Source organism: Chiroxiphia lanceolata, chromosome 1 (genome assembly GCF_009829145.1).
Source record: "Chiroxiphia lanceolata isolate bChiLan1 chromosome 1, bChiLan1.pri, whole genome shotgun sequence".
In the NCBI taxonomy this organism is placed as follows: domain Eukaryota; kingdom Metazoa; phylum Chordata; class Aves; order Passeriformes; family Pipridae; genus Chiroxiphia; species Chiroxiphia lanceolata.
This window is the reverse complement of record NC_045637.1, coordinates 963010-980721: the sequence shown is the minus strand read 5'-3', so window position 1 is coordinate 980721 and position 17712 is coordinate 963010. Positions and strand designations below refer to the sequence as shown.

Here is a 17712-nt window from a genome sequence, read left to right as displayed (position 1 = left end):
AGGGATGGATAAGGGTGATGGAAAAGGATGGAAGGCAGGGATGGATAAGGGTGGATGGAAAAGGATGGATAGGCAGGGATGGATAAGGGTGGATGGAAAAGGATGGATGGACAGGATGGATAAGGGTGGATGGAAAAGGATGGATGGACAGGGATGGATAAGGGTGGATGGAAAAGGATGGATGGACAGGGATGGATAAGTGTGGATGGACAGGAAGGATGGACAGTGGCTGGATGGAAAGGCTGGACAAGGGTGGATTGTGACAAGGGTGGTGGTGGCAGTGGTGGCACTGATGGTGGCAGTGCTGGTGGTGGCAGTGAGGGGAAGGGGTGCCTGGGAAGGAATTCCAGGGGTTGGGAGAGGGGGAGGGGTGTCCTGGGAAGCAATTCAGTGGTCAAGAGTGGGAAAGTGGTGTCTGGAAAGCGATTCCAGGGGTCAGGAGAGGGGAAGGGGTGCCTGGGAAGCAATTCCAGGGATCAGGAGAGGGGAAGGGGTCCCTAAGCCCTCCTGATCCCCCCTGATCCCGGGGCAGCTCCCGTTCCCGAGCCTCCACCAAGGTGTGTTTAAAGACCCTTTTCTTTCTTCTCCAGCCCCTCCTGGCTCTCCCTAATTTCCACCTGCAGGATTTTCCAGCTGCACACGTTTTGCCAGGGGCGGGAAGGGGCCGAAAAGAAGCATCTGGAAGTGATTGGGAGCGTTGGCAGCTGTGGGAGCCTCCCGTGCCGGGCACAGCGGGATACAGGGATACAGGGGCACGTGGGGGGTTGTGCATCCCACACCTGGAGCTCTGGGTCTGCTCCTGGGTGGGAATCGGGGCTGGGACACCCCCTCTGATCCCTCTGGGAATCACGAGGGTCAGCGGGGGCACAGCTGTGCCCCTGGAAGTGGGAAAGGAATGGGGAGCTGGGTGGGATCGGGATCGGCTCCCAGGGAACGAGGGACAGGATGAGGGGAAACGGCCCCAGGATGTGCCAGGGGAGGTTTATTTGGGATATTGGGGGAAAATCCCTCCTGGGAAGGGCTGCCCAGCCCTGGATCCCCATCCCTGGGGGGATGGAGCATCCCTGGGGAGGTGGCACTTGGGGACACGGGCAGGGCTGGCCCGGGCAGGGCTGGGGGATGGTCGGACTCGGTGTTCCCCAAGGGATTTTCCAGCAATTCCATGATTCTGTGAAGGGGGAGGGAAGCTGGGCTGGTGCTCCCACCCCTGTGTCCTGTTGACCCTCAGGGCATCCCGTGTGATTCCACGGGCTGATTCCCAGTGCAGTCCCACATCGGACACTGGATCCCCTCGTCCCTCTGACCTGGGAGCTGGGATGTTGTCCAGGAATCTCTGGGCTGTTGGTCTTCCTTCCTGCTGGCGAAATTCCCCCTTTTTGGTGCTTTCTCTCTTAGTTTGGGGTCTCTTGGGTTCTCAGGGAAGGCGGGAGCTGCAGCTCCTGTCCCTTGGCTTGGGGTGGCTCTGCATCCCTAAAATCCTCCGGCTCCATCGGGATCTGGAGCTCCAGGGGCTGCTCTCCAGGGCCATCCAGGCCGGAGGCCAGGGCTGGGCCGGAGCAGAATTCCACGGAGAGCTCAGTGCCAGGCTGGCAGCAGGAGCGGGCTCCCGGGAGCCGGCCCAGGGCTCGCTGCCATCCCGAGGGAGCCGCATCCCGTCTCCTCATCCTCCCCCCCCCCCGGCCAAGGACGTGCGGATCCCGGAGCCACCTGTGACCTCACGGAGCAAAAATGTGCTGGAAAATCGCTGTTCGCCCGGGCAGGCCCTGCCAGGCAGCTGGGAGCAATTCCTGCCCCCGGTCCTGCGGATGCACGGCCAGCCTGGATGCCGGGAATGCTTCCCTCCTCCGACTCCGGGGCAGCTCCCACTGCTCCCGGAGCAGCTCTTCCCCGCTCTCCCTGGGAGCTCCCACCTGCTCCCGGCAGCTCCCACCTCCCAGCAGTGCGTCGGGAAGGGGCCACGCTGGGAAAGGGGGGGGACACAGCCTGTCTGTCCCCTTTGGAATTCCCAGCTCCCAGGGAGGGTGCCGGTGGGGGCTGTTGGATCAGGGAGTTCTGCGTCTCCCGCAGCCCCCCACCTGTGGGGCACATCCCTGTCTGTCCATCCATCATCCCATCCCATCCCATCCCGGGAAGCCTCTTCCCTGCCCCCGCCCGGCCCCGGCGGTGATGAGCTGGGACAGGAATGTGCGTCTGGAAGAGGCTCACCGGGATCCGTGGCAGCGTCTGGGAGCTCCGGCTGCCAGGAGCCGCTGCTGCTCCCGCCTTTCCCGCTCCGGGGAGAAAACCCGGAGCCTCCCCAGCCTCGGGATGCTCCCCCCCCCCCTCCCGGCTCCCGGCGCAGGTGGAGGTGATCCCCGGGACGTCGTTCCCTGTTTTCCCGGCTCCCTGTCCCCGCGTGACCGGGGTGGGGACGGCTTGGCCGCGGCCCCGGGAATCGGTGGAGTGCTGAGTGTTCCCACCTCATCCCGGGCTCCACGGGACTCCTCCGGGGAGGAGGGGGGAAGTTTTCCAGTTTTCCTCCCCGGCGCCTCCCGAGTTTCGCACCAGTGTCCTGTGCGAGCGCTGCCGGAGGGGCCGGAGCTTTTCCAAGCCTCCTTCTCTCTCCGGCTGCGGAGCTGGAAGCGCCGGCGTGGCCGTGGCTGTCGGAGCAGAGCGATCCCAAAGCCCCCCCCTGGAATCCCTGAGCCCGGGTGGGCTCCCTCAGAGCGATCCCAAACCCCCCCCTTGGAATCCCTGTTCCCGGGTGGGCTCCCTCAGAGCGATCCCAAAGCCCCACCCCTTGGAATCCCTGAGCCTGGGTGGGCTCCCTCAGAGCGATCCCAAAGCCCACCCCCCATGGAATCCCTGTTCCTGGGTGGGCTCCCTCAGAGCGATCCCAAAGCCCCCCCCTTGGAATCCCTGAGCCCGGGTGGGCTCCCTCAGAATGATCCCAAAGCCCCCCCCCTTGGAATCCCTGTTCCCGGGTGGGCTCCCTCAGAGCGATCCCAAAGCCCCCCCCCCTTGGAATCCCTGTTCCCGGGTGGCTCCTGGTGAGGGAAGCGCTGGATGTGTCAAACCCTGCGGCCCCAGGCTCGAGTTCCTCGGGAAGCAAGAGGCCTCTTCCCGCTCTGGGAATGCCGGGAAGGGAGGCCCAACTGCTGCTCCTCACCCACCCTGGCATGGGCGAGGCTGAGACCCCCCCCCAGGGCAGGTGGGAGTTGGGATGTTTTCCCGGGGAACAAGGGGAAACGGCCTCAGGGGAGGTTTATTGGGATATTGGGAAAATCCCTCCTGGAAAGGGCTGCTCAGCCCTGGATCCCCATCCCTGGGGGATTGAGCATCCCGGGGGATGTGGCACTTGGGGACACAGTGGCAGGGCTGGCTTTGGTAGGGCTGGGGTGGGACTCAGAGGGGTTTCCAACCTAAACAATGCCATGATTGAGTCCTTGGGGAACACCCGTGAGCTGCAGGGAGCAGCCCCGTGTCCATGGAATCTCCACGTGTCCATGGAATCTCCAGGGCTCGCAGGGTTTCCCTCTTTGAGGGACACAGAGGGGACAAGGGACGTTCCCTGAGGGTCTGGGACATCGTCTGGCACCTCTTTCACTTCCCACCTTGGGAGGGGGGGGCAGTGCCTGGCCTTGGAATGTGCCCGGCAGGGAAGGGTTTCCTGGCACATCCGTGGATGCCTCAGTGTTCCATGGGCTCCCCGTGGACTCTGCCTGTTTTCCAGGAGGAGCTGCTGCCCGGGGATCCTTCCCATGTGGATCCCAGTGCGCCCTGTGCCGCTTCCCTTCTCCCAGGACTCCTCTTCCCTCTCCATCCCTCCTCGGTGCCGCCGTCTCTCCCTGTGCCCTCGGGCATCCCGTGGGAAACACTTTGGGTCTGGGGGAGCTCAGGGCACATCCCACATCCCTCAGAGGGGGTTGGATACCACCGTGGGGCCGGGAATATCCGGCATTCCCGGCCGTGTGGGGCTCCGGCAGCTCTGAGGGGGATCTGGGAGCCACCGGATCCGGGGCTCATCCCGGTCCTGCTCCTTCACCTGCTGCTCCAGGTGCTGAAGCTCAGCCTTTTCTGCGCCTTCCACACCCTGGGGATACAGTTTTAGGAGCATCTCGTGTCCCTGAGCCCGAGGAATCTGGGAGTGGAGCTGCCGGAGCAGCCCCGGGAAGTGCCGGGATGCGACCTCCGGGTGCCTTTTGTTTCCCCAGGAAATTCAGCATCTGGTTTTCCCCGAATCCCTGTTTTTCACCTGGGCCGAGCCTGGCACAAGGGAGGGGGGCATGGGGGGGTCGGTGCTCACCCAGGACCCTCTGGATCCTTTCCAGCTCCGGGAAGGTGGAGCAGAGCTGGAGCTGCGGCTCCATCACTTGTGGGGATGAATCCAGAGGTTTATTGTGTGAGGGGCTGGGGAAAGGAGGGAGGGAAAAGGGAAAAGGGAAACGGGGGAAGGGAAGGTTTGGGAAGGGAAGGGAAGGTTTGGGAAGGACGTTTGGGAAGGTCTGTGAAGGGAAGGAAAGGGAAGGGATGGAGAAAGGAAAGCAAAGAAAGGAAAGAAAGGGGCAAAAGGAGGAAGCTCCTTGACGAGTGTGACCCATATTAATTTTTAATTACACGAATTGCTCCGGCTTTCTGTTGTCACCTCCATGCCATGAAACACCAGCATGTATTGACTGACCCCAACCAACGCAGCCCCCGGGACTCCCAGGGCAGGGATCGAGTGGCTCGAAGCTGGAAGGGGACGGGGACAGTGGGACATCCCGGGGGGGGGGGTCACCCGTGTGTTCCTGGGATGGGCTGGGACCCCAGAGCAGGTCCCGTGTCCCTCTGGCTCTCCAGGCACCAGCTCCCGTGTCCCTCTGGCTCTCCAGGCAGCAAATCCCACGTCCCTCTGTCTTTCCAAGCACCAGCTCCCGTGTCCCTGTCTCTCCGGGCAGCAGTCCCATGTCCCTTTGGCTCTCCGGGCAGAATTCCCTGCGCCGTCGTGGAGTGTCCGCGCGTGTCCGGCGCTGTCCCCGGCGTGGCCCTCCGAGTCCTGCCGGCCCCGCGTGTGCGTGTCCACCTCCTGTCCGTGGCCGCCCTGGGGGCCGGGGGCCGTGTCCGGGGAGCCCCGGGATGAGTCCTTTTCGCGGGGGAGGAGCGGGCGGGAGCTCCGGTGGCCGCGGGTCCGAGTGTGTGGTGGTTGTTCCCTGTCCCTCGTCCCGCCGCTCCTCGGCCCTTCCCGCCGGGACGATGCTTTAGCTCCGGATCGCCGTCTTCCTGTCGCGGTCTTTGCTCTGCGGGGAGGGAAAGGCCGGTCAGAGAGACATCCCTGGCAGGGTGGGGGGAGCCGGGGCAGCTCCCAGGATGCAGCTCCCGGGATGCAGCTCCCGGGATCCAGCTCCCGGGATCGGCCGGAGCTCCCGCTCCGGGGCTGCTCCAGCGGCAGCTCCGCTCCCGGAGCCTCGGGGCGGCTTCCCCGGGTGTCACCGTCACCTCTCCCCGTGTCTCCTGGGGTCGGGAGGGCTCAGCGGGAGCGGGAGCTGTCCCGCATCCCTGCTCCTGCCGGGGAATTCCCTCGGGGAATTCTCTGTGCCGCTCCTGCTCCCGGGGACACGTGGCACTTCCCCCCCTCCGCGCCGCGGTCACTGGTCCTGTTTGCCAAGCCCAGATTCCTGCTCTGCTGAGCCCTTGGGAAGGAGGGAAGTCCCTGTCCCGGCTGGTTGCCCCCTGTGACCCGTGGGGACCCGTCCTGTGCCACCGTGGTGTCCGCCAGGGCACCAGGAAAGACACCGGCCATTGTCACCAGCACTGCCACCACCGCTGTCACCGTCCCTGCCACCATCACTGTCACCATGGCCACCGTCACTGTCACCATGGCCACCATCACTGTCACCACTACACCGTCACTGTCACCACTGCCACCATCACTGTCACCACTGCCACCATCACTGCTACTCCATAACACCACTGCTGCCACCAGTACCACCATGGCCACCATCACTGTCACCACGGCCACCATCACTGCTACTCCCATAACACCACTGCTGCCACCAGTACCACCACTGCCATCCCTGCCACCACCAGTACCACCAGTACCACCAGTACCACCACCACTGTCACCATCCCTGCCACCACCAGCACCACCAGTACCACTGCTGCCATCCCTGCCACCACCAGTACCACCAGCACCACCGCTGTCACCATCCCTGCCACCACCAGTACCACCAGTACCACCACTGCCATCCCTGCCACCACCAGCACCACCATACCACCACTGCCATCCCTGCCACCACCAGCACCACCAGTACCACCACTACCATCCCTGCCACCACCAGTACCACCAGTACCACCACTGCCATCCCTGCCACCACCAGCACCACCAGTACCACCAGTACTGCCACTGCCACCACCAGTACCACCACTGTCACCATCCCTGCCACCACCAGCACCACCAGTACCACCAGTACTGCCACTACCACCACAAGTACCACCACTGTCACCATCCCTGCCACCACCAGTACCACCAGTACCACCAGTACTGCCACTGCCACCACCAGTACCACCACTGTCACCATCCCTGCCACCACCAGCACCACCAGTACCACCAGTACTGCCACTGCCACCACCAGTACCACCACTGTCACCATCCCTGCCACCACCAGTACCACCAGTACCGCCACTGCCACCACCACTGTCACCATCCCTGCCACCACCAGCACCACCAGTACCACTGTTGCCATCCCTGCCACCACCAGTACCACCAGTACCGCCACTGCCACCACCACTGTCACCATCCCTGCCACCACCACTGCCACCAGTACCACCACCAGTAACACCCCCAGCACCACCCTCACCACCACCACCTGACCACCCCTAAATCCACCAGTACCACCAGCAGCACCAGTACCACCACCAACACCACCAGTCAGCTCTACTGCCAGCACCACCACCAGTATTGCTGTCTCTAAACCCACCAGCACCACCAGTAGCACCATTACCACCACCACCACCACCCCACCAGTATCGCCATCCCTAAACCCACCAGCATGACCAGTAGCACCATTACCACCACCAGCATGACCAGTAGCACCATCCCTAAACCCACCAGCACCACCAGTAGCACCATTGCCGCCACCAGCAGCACCATTACTACCACCAGCAACACCAGTATTGCCATCCCTAAACCCACCAGCGTGACCAGTAGCACCATTGCCACCACCAGCAGCACCAGTACCACCACCAGCAGCACCATTACCACCACCAGTAGCACCATTACCAGCACCAGTACCACCACCAGCAGCACCAGTACCACCACCATTACCACCATTACCACCACCAGCAGCACCATTACCACCACAAGCAGCATCAGTAGCACCACCAGTGGCACCAGTACCACCACCAGCAGCACCAGTACCACCACCAGTGGCACCATTACCACCGGTGGCACCAGTACCACCGTCAGCAGCACCATTACCACCAGTGGCACCATTACCACCAGCAGCAGCACCAGTAGCACCATTACCACCACCAGTGGCACCATTACCACCAGCAGCAGCACCAGCAGCACCATTACCACCACCAGTGGCACCATTACCACCACCAGTGGCACCATTACCAGCACCAGTACCACCAGTACCACCACCAGCAGCACCATTACCACCACCAGTAGCACCATTACCACCACCAGCACCACCATTACCACCACCAGTGGCACCATTACCAGCACCAGTACCACCACCAGCAGCACCAGTACCACCACCAGTGGCACCATTACCACCACCAGTAGCACTATTACCACCACCAGCAGCACCAGTAGCACCAGTACCACCAGCAGCACCAGTACCACCAGTACCACCACCAGTAGCACCAGTACCACCACCGGTGGCACCAGTACCACCGTCAGCAGCACCATTACCACCAGTGGCACCATTACCACCAGCAGCAGCACCAGTAGCACCATTACCACCACCAGCAGCACCATTACCACCAGCAGCAGCACCAGTACCACCAGTACCACCATCAGCAGCACCATTACCACCACCAGTAGCACCAGTACCACCACCAGCAGCACCAGTACCACCACCAGTGGCACCAGTACCACCACCAGTAGCACCATTACCACCTGCAGCAGCACCAGTACCACCACCAGCAGCACCAGTACCACCAGTACCACCAGCAGCAGCACCATTACCACCACCAGTAGCACCAGTACCACCACCAGTACCACCAGTAGCACCTCCTCCTCATTCCCATCCCACCGGGCTCTGTGGCCATCCCAGCTCCATCCCGGCCCCCGCAGCCCCCGGAGCGGGTGACAATCCCGGCTCCCGGCACATCCCGGGCTCTCCCCCCTGGCTGCACGTGCGGCCCCTGCTCTGCCTCCTCCTTTGTTACCGGGGCTGGGGGGGAGGAGGGGAGGGGAGGGGAGGGGAGTTCAGCTCCGAAACGGGAAAATTAAATTCCCAGATGTTCGGGCCCCAGGAGTTCTCGTGCTGTCTGGAGAGGAAATGGGGATTCGGAAAATCCCGCCTCATATTTTTTCCCCTATCACCTTGCCTTTCCGCTGCCATTAAGTGCAGCAGGAACAGTAAATTACAGGCTGTGGACGGCACATCCCGGGATTCCGGGGGGGGAGAAAGGGGAGGGGGGGTGGCTGAGGCACCCCCCGGGCTCCTCCTGCCCGCTCCTGGCCCCGGGGGTCGCGTGGAGCCTCCGCTCCCGGCGCCGGCCCTGCGGCCCGGGGCTCATCCCGGCCCAAATCCCAGAGCTTTCCGCACAAAACCTGCGGGTGGGATCGGCCTCCGGCGGGGAACGCCGGGCCTGGGCTGTGCCACGGCCTGGGGACCCTGCTCTGGGATGGGGGGACGTGGAGTGTCCGGCTCTGGGATGTGGGGAGGACATGGAGTGTCCAGCTCTGGGACAAAGGGAAGGACAGGGAGTCTCTGGGATGTGGGGAGACATGGAGTGTCCAGCTCTGGGATGGGGGGACGTGGAGTCTCTGGGATGTGGGGAGGACATGGAGTGTCCAGCTCTGGATATGGGAAGGACGTGGAGTCTCTGGGATGTGGGGAGGACATGGAGTGTCCAGCTCTGGATATGGGAAGGACGTGGAGTCTCTGGGATGTGGGGAGGACATGGAGTGTCCAGCTCTGGGATGGGGGGAGGACATGGAGTGTCCAGCTCTGGGATGGGGGGACGTGGAGTGTCCGGCTCTGGGATGTGGGGAGGACATGGAGTCTCTGGGATGTGGGAAGGACATGGAGTGCCCAGCTCTGGGACAAAGGGAAGGACAGGGAGTCTCTGGGATGTGGGAAGGACATGGAGTGCCCAGCTCTGGGACAAAGGGAAGGACAGGGAGTCTCTGGGATGTGGGAAGGACACGGAGTCTCTGAGATGTGGGAAGCACACGGAGTCTCTGGATGTGGGAAGGACATGGAGTGTCTGGCTCTGGGATGTGGGGAGGACACGGAGTCTCTGGGATGTGGGGAGGACACAGAGTCTCTGGGATGTGGGAAGGACATGGAGTGCCCAGCTCTGGGACAAAGGGAAGGACATGGAGTCTCTGGGATGTGGGAAGGACATGGAGTGTCCAGCTCTGGATATGGGAAGGACGTGGAGTGCCCAGCTCTGGATATGGGAAGGACACGGAGTCTCTGGGATGTGGGAAGGACATGGAGTGCCCAGCTCTGGGACAAAGGGAAGGACATGGAGTCTCTGGGATGTGGGAAGGACACAGAATCTCTGGGATGTGGGAAGCACACGGAATCTCTGGGATGTGGGAAGGACAAGGAGTCTCTGAGATGTGGGAAGCACACAGAGTCTCTGGGATGAGGGAAGGACAAGGAGTCTCTGGGATGTGGGAAGCACATGGAGTCTCTGGGATGTGGCAAGCACACGGAATCTCTGGGATGTGGCAAGCACACGGAATCTCTCCATGCTGTGCCAGTGGCTCGGGAAGGGCTCAGCTCTGGGGGTCAGGGGGGCTGATCCCAGCTGCTTTCCTGGGAAAGCTGCTCCGAGCACAGGTGGCTCCGGGTGCCCAGCAGCTCCAGAGCCTCCAGCCCCCTCAGGATGGGCACTGCCAGCCCCTGGAGCCGGGATGGCTCTCCCTGTGCTCCGGGTGGAGTTCCCAGTGCCGGGCTCGGCTCTCGGAGCCACCGGAGCAGAAGCTGCCCGTGGTTTCCTGCCAAATCCAGGGGGCAGCTGGGGGCAGGAGCAAACCCACCATCCCACCATCCCACTCCTCCTCTTCCTCCTCTCCCCCTGATCCGGCCGCTGTTATCCCGACACGACTCCCTCTGTTTGGAATCCACCCCTTCCCAAAGTCCTGTCCCAGCCCCGCAGGAAAAGCCTCTGGTGCTCCCTGGCTCGGCTCCCACCCTGTGCCCGTGGCATTTATCCATCCCACTCCCTTCCCTGGAGCCGGAGTGGTTTGGGATGTGCTCCGGGAACGTTTTCCGCAGGGCTCCTGCCGCGGTGTCCCGGGACATTCCTCCCGAGGATCGGGAATCCTTTGGGAACAGCAGGCTGTGGAGCAGGGGGGATGTGCCCTCCCTGCTGGCTCTGCCCTCCGGGGTGGGAGTGGGACCCGGAGCTGCTCCAGCCCCTGGCACAGAGCTGGGAATTTCCAATCCCTGGTGGCACCACTGCGGCTCCTCTGGGTGGATCCCAATACCCCTCTGGATCCCAGTGTCCCTCTGGATCCTGATACCCCTTCGGATCCCAGTGCCCCTCTGGATTCCGATACCCCTCTGGATCCCAGTGCCCCTCTGGATCCTGATATCCCTTCGGATCCCAGTGCCCCTCTGGATCCCGATACCCCCCTGGATTCCACTGTCCCTCTGGATCCCGATACCCCTCCGGATCCCAGTGCCCCTCTGGATCCCAGTGCCCCTCTGGATCCCACTGTCCCTCTGGATCCCAGTGCCCCTCCAGATCCAAGTGCCCCTCTGGATCCTGATAACCCTCCGGATCCCAATGCCCTTCCAGATCCCAGTGCCCCTCTGGATCCCAGTGCCCCTCTGGATCCCGATGCCTCTCTGGATCCCAGTGCCCCTCTGGATCCCAATACCCCTCCAGACCCCAACATCCCTCCATATCCTGATCCCCCCGCAGACCCCACTCCGCTCTCAGATCGGCACCTTCCCCAAGGGATGGGCAAGGATCAGGGAACACCCAGGGATCATTTCCAGCCTCCCCGTCCCCCTGGGATGGGCAGGGATCTGGGAACACCCAGGGATCATTTCCAGCCTCCCCAGCCCACCCTCGGGGGGGTCCCAGCTGCCTCCAGGCTCCAATTCCAGCTCAGGCTGCATTCCCTGTGCCCTTGGGAAGGGAGGTGGCACCGTCGGGAGAGGGGACAGGGCAGCCCTTGTGACCCCAGTTGGCTCCTGGGGGTCTCAGTGACCCCTTCCCAGTTTGCTGTCGGCTCCAGGACACGGAGTGTCCAGTGCTGGACACTTCCCTGTCACTTCACTGGTGCCACCCCGGTGACCCCCCCTGTGTCCCCGTGTCCCCTCAGTCCTTCCCGGGGAGGGGGGGGGGCACAGGGGGTGCTGGGGAGGATTTGGGTGGATTTGGATCTTTTTGGGGGGATTTAAAGAGTCCCAGGTCCCCCCAGTACGGACGGGGGGGGAACCCCTGAGCTGAGACTGCTCCCAACAGCTCCCTCAGCCCACACAACCACCAGTTCCCAGTGGGAATGCTGCTCCTATCCCAGCCAGGCACAGCCCCAGATTCTTCTCCCCACGGAGGTTTTTAACCCTTGGATTCCATCCGGGATCTGGCCCAGCCCCCCCTGGCAGAGCTCAGCCTTTCCTGGGCTCCTCCATGAGTCATTTTGGAGCAGGACCTTCCCAGGGAGACGGTGTCAGGCTCGGCCCCGGGTGGGAAAGTCCCGGGATGAGGCTGTGGGTGCCGGGTGTGAGGGGAGGTGACTCACGAGGATCCAGCTGGGAAGCCCCTTCTGCCGATCCAGCAGAACTGGGATGAGGGGAAGGTCCCTCTGGGAAGGGTTCCCCGCCCCCCTTGCTGTCCCTTGGGGTGTCCCTCGGATCCGTCCCCCTCCAAACATCCCTCCCAAGCTCCGTCCTCTTGTAGGAAAAGCTCCTGCAGGGCAGCTCATTCCGTCCATCCCGATTTTCCCTCCCTTGCAGCGGGTCCTCAGACACTCATCCACAGCTTTCCCGGTGCTCCTGCCTTCCCAGTGCCCAGGGATGGGGTGGCACCGGGGACACCTGGCCCCTGCCTCGCCCTCCTGCCTCCCTGCTGCCTGTCGGGCTGTGGAGGGGAACCACGGCGTGGGATCCCCCTGGGAGTCGAGGTTGGGATGGACACGGGGTGTCTGACACGGGCAGGCAGGGGTTGGGATGGACACACAGGGGTTGGGATGGACAGACAGGGGTTGGGATGGACAGACAGAGTTTGGGATGGACATGGGGTGTCTGACACGGGCAGGCAGGGTTTGGGATGGACAGACAGAGTTTGGGATGGACACGGTGTGTCCAGCATGGACGGACAGAGTTTGGGATGGACAGACAGGGTTTGGGATGGACAGACAGGGGTTGGGATGGACATGGTGTGTCCAGCATGGACAGGCAGGGTTTGGGATGGACAGACAGGGTTTGGGATGGACACGGTGTGTCCAGCATGGACGGACAGAGTTTGGGATGGACAGACAGGGTTTGGGATGGACAGACAGGGGTTGGGATGGACATGGTGTGTCCAGCATGGACAGGCAGGGTTTGGGATGGACAGACAGGGTTTGGGATGGACACGGTGTGTCCAGCATGGACGGACAGAGTTTGGGATGGACAGACAGGGTTTGGGATGGACAGAGTTTGGGATGGACACGGTGTGTCCAGCATGGACAGACAGAGTTTGGGATGGACAGACAGAGTTTGGGATGGACATGGTGTGTCCGGCATGGTCAGAGCTGGGCAGTCCCAGCAGCAGCCCCAGCATGTTTTTCGGGCAGGAGGGGGTTTTTGGGGCAGTTTGAGGTTTTTAGGGAGCTGTCACCCCCAGCCTGGGGTGTCTCCTGCTCCCGGGAGGAGCCTCACGGCACATCCGGCACGAACAGCGGAACCGACGTGGAATCGTGGGATGGTTGGGGTTGGAAGGGACCTTGAAGCCCCTCTGGTTCCATTCCTTGCCGTGGGCAGGGACACCTCCCAGCAGAGCAGGGGTCACATCCCTGCTCGTGGGGGAGAAGCGGAGCTGTGGGATGGGGATGGATGGGCTGGAACCCGCCACTGTTCCCGACCCTTCATATTCCGGCACGGCCAAGCTCCTTCCTCCTCTCCCTTTCCTTCTCCCTCTCCTTCCACCTCTGCCTCTGCCTCTCCCTCTCCCTCTCTTCTCCCTCTCCCTCCTGATCAAAGGGATTTTGTTCCTTTAACACGCAATAAACCCCAACGAGTGCGGATCCGGCTGGAAAACCTCCGGCACGGGCCGAGGCACCGTCTGTCCCATCCCTAATTCCCAGTGCTGTTCCCACAGCTTATTCCTCAGCCAGAGCAGAGTGTCCTGTCCCCGTGGATCTAATCCCAGGGAGGTTTAGTCCTGCAGGAAGGGACGTGGCCCATCCTGGCCTGGGAGTTCTGCACAGATTGTCCCTCCCACCCTCCTCGGCACGGCCGTGCCCATCCCGGGATTTGCTCCTGCACAGGAACCTGTGCTGGGAATGAGGCACAAAAAGTGATGGGAAGTTATTGGAATTGATGGAAAACCAGTGATGGGGGTTTACAGGAATTGATAGAAAAGCGGTGACGGGAATTTATTGGAATTGGTGCAAAGGCGCCGGGGGGAATTTATCGGATTTGACGTAAAAGTGGCAGTGGGAATTCACGGGAATTGGGGCAAAAGTGGAAGGGAATGCTCGGCCTTTGGAGCATGGAAACTGGTAAATGGAAGGTGGAGAAGTTTTCCAGTCCAGGCCCGTAGGAGTTCCCCCACCTGTGGCTTCTGGTTTTGAACTGGGATGTACTGGTCGGAGCGGTTTGCTGAGGCACGAGGGCACTTCTGCCACCTCTTTTCCTACATTCCCCCTCTTTTCCTGCATCTCCCGCTTTCAGGAACAGCTTCCCACTGCCAGAGGGCAGGGTTAGGTGGGATACTGGGAAGAAATCCTTCCCTGGGAGGGTGGGGAGGCCCTGGAATGGATTTCCCAGAGGACTCCCCGTTCCTGGAAGAGTCCAAGGCCAGGCTGGACGGGGCTTGGAGCCACCTGGGATAGCGGGAGGTGTGGAACAGGATGATCCTGAAACTCCCTTCCAGCCCAAACCATTCCACGATCCCTCACCCCCTGGAAGAGTTTGGCGCAGGGCAGGTGCTCAGTCCCTGCTTCCCGGGTGGAATGAGCCCCTGTATCCTCCTTTTTGTCAGGCACAAAACCCTCCCAAGTCCATTCCCTCCTGCCCCGGGCTCTGTGACCTGGAAAGGACGTGCAGGGGGATTAACAAGGCTCGGCTTTTCCTGCCCCGAGGTCCTGTCAGACTTTGCTGGGACCGGTTTTACCGTCACCACTTCTGCCTAACGAGCCTCAAATCCTTCCCAAAGACTTTCCCTCCTCGCCGGGGTTAACCGGGATCAGCCGGAGCCCTGAGGCAATGGAGCAGGCAGGGATCACTTCGGGATGATCCTGTGGGGATGGAGTGGGCAGGGATCACTCTGGGATGATCCTATGGGGATGGAGCAGGCAGGGATCACTCTGGGATAATCCTGCGGGGATGGAGCGGGCAGGGATCACTCCGGGATAATCCTGCAGGGATGGAGCGGGCAGGGATCACTCCGGGATGATCCTGTGGGGATGGAGCAGGCAGGGATCACTCTGGGATGATCCTGTGGGGATGGAGTGGGCAGGGATCACTCCGAGATGATCTTGTGGGGATGGAGCGGGCAGGGATCACTCTGGGATAATCCTGCGGGGATGGAGCGGGCAGGGATCACTCCGGGATGATCCTGCAGGGATGGAGTGGGCAGGGATCACTCTGGGATGATCCTGCGGGGATGGAGTGGGCAGGGATCACTCCGGGATGATCCTGTGGGGATGGATCAGACAGGGATCACTCCAGGATGATCCTGCGGGGATGGAGCAGGCAGGGATCACTCCGGGATGATCCTGCAGGGATGGGGCGGGCAGGGATCACTCCGGCTGCCACCCTGACCCCCCCATCTCTGCTCTCTTGCTCTCCCCTGTGGGTCTGGGCAGCCCCCTCCTGCCAGGGGACCTTCAAGGGGTCTGATGTCCCTGCTCGCTGCCTTTTGGATTTTAGGGTTTGGATCCAAGAGGGAATTCCCGCTGGATTTTCCCAGTGTGTCCTGCTCTACCTGCCCAGCAGAGCCACTGGGACGGTGCCGGTGCCAGTGGGGACAGAAGCAGCCTCAGCCAGAGGCTGGGAGGAGAGTATTCCCTAAAAAACATGGGGTCAGAGCCAGGAGCAGGGAACCAGGCACTGGGGAGCTGGGAGCACCAGGATCAGGGAACCCCAGCACGGGAAATTGGGAGCATTGGCATGGGGGACTGGGAGTCCCAGTATCGGGATACTGGGAGCCCCAGCACTGGGATACTGGGAGCCCCAGCACTGGGATACTGGGAGCCCCAGCACTGGGATACTGGGAGCCCTGGCTGCGACCATCCCAGCTCCCAAATCCCTCTCCCGTCTCCGTTTGCTGCCTGGTCCTGCCGGAGGGGAGCCACGGGCTCTTCCCACACTCTCACTTTCCCCGTGCCTCTGGTTTCCAGCTCCTCAATCAATCCCGTTTCTCCCCCTCGCGGGGCTTCCCTCCTGCCGTCCCTTTGCCTCTTTTTTTGGGATTTGGAAGCAGCTTCGGGCAGCGGCTCCGGACGTGCTCAGGGGAGGCACCGTATTTTCCACAGCGGGTTTTGGACTCGCTGACGGGCTCTGGTGTCTCTCCAGCTCCAGCCGGAGCTGCTTTTCTATCCCAGTCATCCCGTCTGTCCCAGCCATCCGTCTGTCCCGTCTGTCCCAGCCATCCCGTCTCCCCCTCGCTCACACCACCGGCGCTGTTTAAAGTGGAACCGTCTCCGTGCCCCGGCACTCCCAGACACCCCCCCCCGCCCCGTTCCTAGGGACACCTGAAGATCCCCCGAGGGGATTTTGGACTCGCCAACAGGTTCTGGTGTCTCTCCAGCTCCCACTGGAGCTGCTTTTCTATCCCAGCCATCCCGTCTCTCCCAGCCGTCCCACTCCCCCCCCTCGCTCACACCACTGCGATGGTATTTAAAGCAGAGCTGCCTTGGCACCCCGGCACTGCCAGACCCCCGTGCCTGGGGGTCCCCTGGGAGGATTTTGGACTCGCTGACAGACTCTGGTGTCTCTCCAGCTCCAACCGGAGCTGCTTTTCTATCCCGGTCATCCCAGCTCCCCCTCGGCTCACACCAGCCTGGTGCCCTTTAAACTGGAGCTGTCTGGGCGCCCCAGCACTCCCGGGATCCCACGTCTGGGTGTCCCCTGAGTGGATTTTGCACTCTCTGACAGACTCTGGTGTCTCTCCAGCTCCAGACGGAGCTGCTTTTGTGTCCCAGTCATCCCGTCTGTCCCAGTCACCCCACTCCCCCTCGGCTCACACCGGTGTGGTGCATTTAAAGCAGAGCTGTCTCGGTGCCCCTTGCACTCCCAGACCCCCAAGCCTGGGGGGTCCCCTGGGAAGATTTTGGACTCTGGTGCCTCTCCAGCTCCAACCAGAGCTGCTTTTCTATCCCAGTCACCCCTCTCCCCCTCGTCTCGATGGGCGATGCCATTTAAACCGGACCCGTCTCTGCGCTCCGGCACTGCCAGACACCCCCAATTCCTGGGCAACACATCCCGCACCCACCCACCCCCCTCCCCGAGCACCCCACTCACCAGCTTCCTCTGGTTGCTGAGGCAGAAAGTGCAGATCTGTTTGGGCTGGGAGCTGTCGGGGTCCCGCGCCGGGGGGCTGCCACCACCTCCTCCTCCACCTCCTCCGGCGTGCGGGAAGAAGGCGGGCGTGGTGTGGCACGGCTGCCCGTCGCCGCACGCCTCGCCCACCAGCAGCACGTTGCCCAGGTGGGAGATGTAGCTGGAGGCCAGGCGCAGGGTCTCGATCTTGGAGAGCTTCCTGTCGGCCGGCTCGGTGGGGATGAGGGTGCGCAGCGCGGTGAAGGCGGTGTTGACGCTGTTGGTGCGGTCGCGCTCCCGCGCGTTCGCCGTGTGCCGCTGCCGGGGCTCCCGCGACAGCCTCGCCGCCGCCGCCGCCGCCGCCTTCTTGGCCCCGCGCCTCTTGCCCGCCTTCAGCGCGTAGCCCTCGGCGTCCAGGTGGAAGGGCTTCTCGTCCGAGCCCGAGCTCTCGCTGCCGTTCTCCTCGTCCTCGGACAGCATGCTGATCTCGGGGTACAGGTAGCGGCTGGGCGCCGAGCGCAGCATGGCGAAGGACATGGTTGGGGCGAGCCTCCGAGCCGTTCGGGGGGTGTCCTGGGCGCTGCGCTGCTCGGGGGGGGGGGGTGGTGGGGGTGTCCCCGCCGGGCTCGGGGAGGGGGGTTCCGGGCCGCCCCGCCCGCTCCCCGCGCGCACGGGCACGGTGCTCGCCCAGCCTGGCAGAGCCGGCTTTTATAGCGTCGGGGAGCCGGGTTTTGTGAGGCGGCACTGGTCAGCCAGGCCCCTCCTCCGGCTCGAGGGGAGCCCCAGGCTCAGCCTACCTGAGCTCACCCTCCGGCGGGGGTTTAACTCTTCCGGGCTCGGCCGGGCCCGCGGGGGTCCCGCC

The 17712-nt window shown here is 62.8% G+C and overlaps 2 protein-coding genes across 4 annotated transcripts in view; one reads left to right on the top strand and one right to left on the bottom strand.

The window, feature by feature from the left end:
- Positions 1 to 17712, top strand: part of BOP1 (BOP1 ribosomal biogenesis factor) — a 93548-nt gene that overhangs the window by 38536 nt on the left and 37300 nt on the right. The gene's annotated exons all lie outside the window — the stretch shown is intronic.
- SCX (scleraxis bHLH transcription factor) lies at positions 4582 to 17427 on the bottom strand. The gene is made up of 2 exons (XM_032693524.1): positions 16833 to 17427; positions 4582 to 5258 (listed from the first exon to the last, which is right to left on the bottom strand). The coding sequence occupies exons 1-2, from the start codon at positions 17385 to 17387 to the stop codon at positions 5220 to 5222; spliced, it is 594 nt and encodes a 197-aa protein (XP_032549415.1). The 5' UTR covers positions 17388 to 17427; the 3' UTR covers positions 4582 to 5219.

Bases quoted from the DNA above. Each gene is read 5' to 3' on its own strand.
- SCX (XM_032693524.1), bottom strand. From the start codon at position 17,387: ATGTCCTTCGCCATGCTGCGCTCGGCGCCCAGCCGCTACCTGTACCCC. The intron at 5,259-16,832 runs GTGAGTGGGGTG...CCCTCCCCGCAG, and splicing joins TCAGCAACCAGAGGAAGCTG to AGCAAAGACCGCGACAGGAA.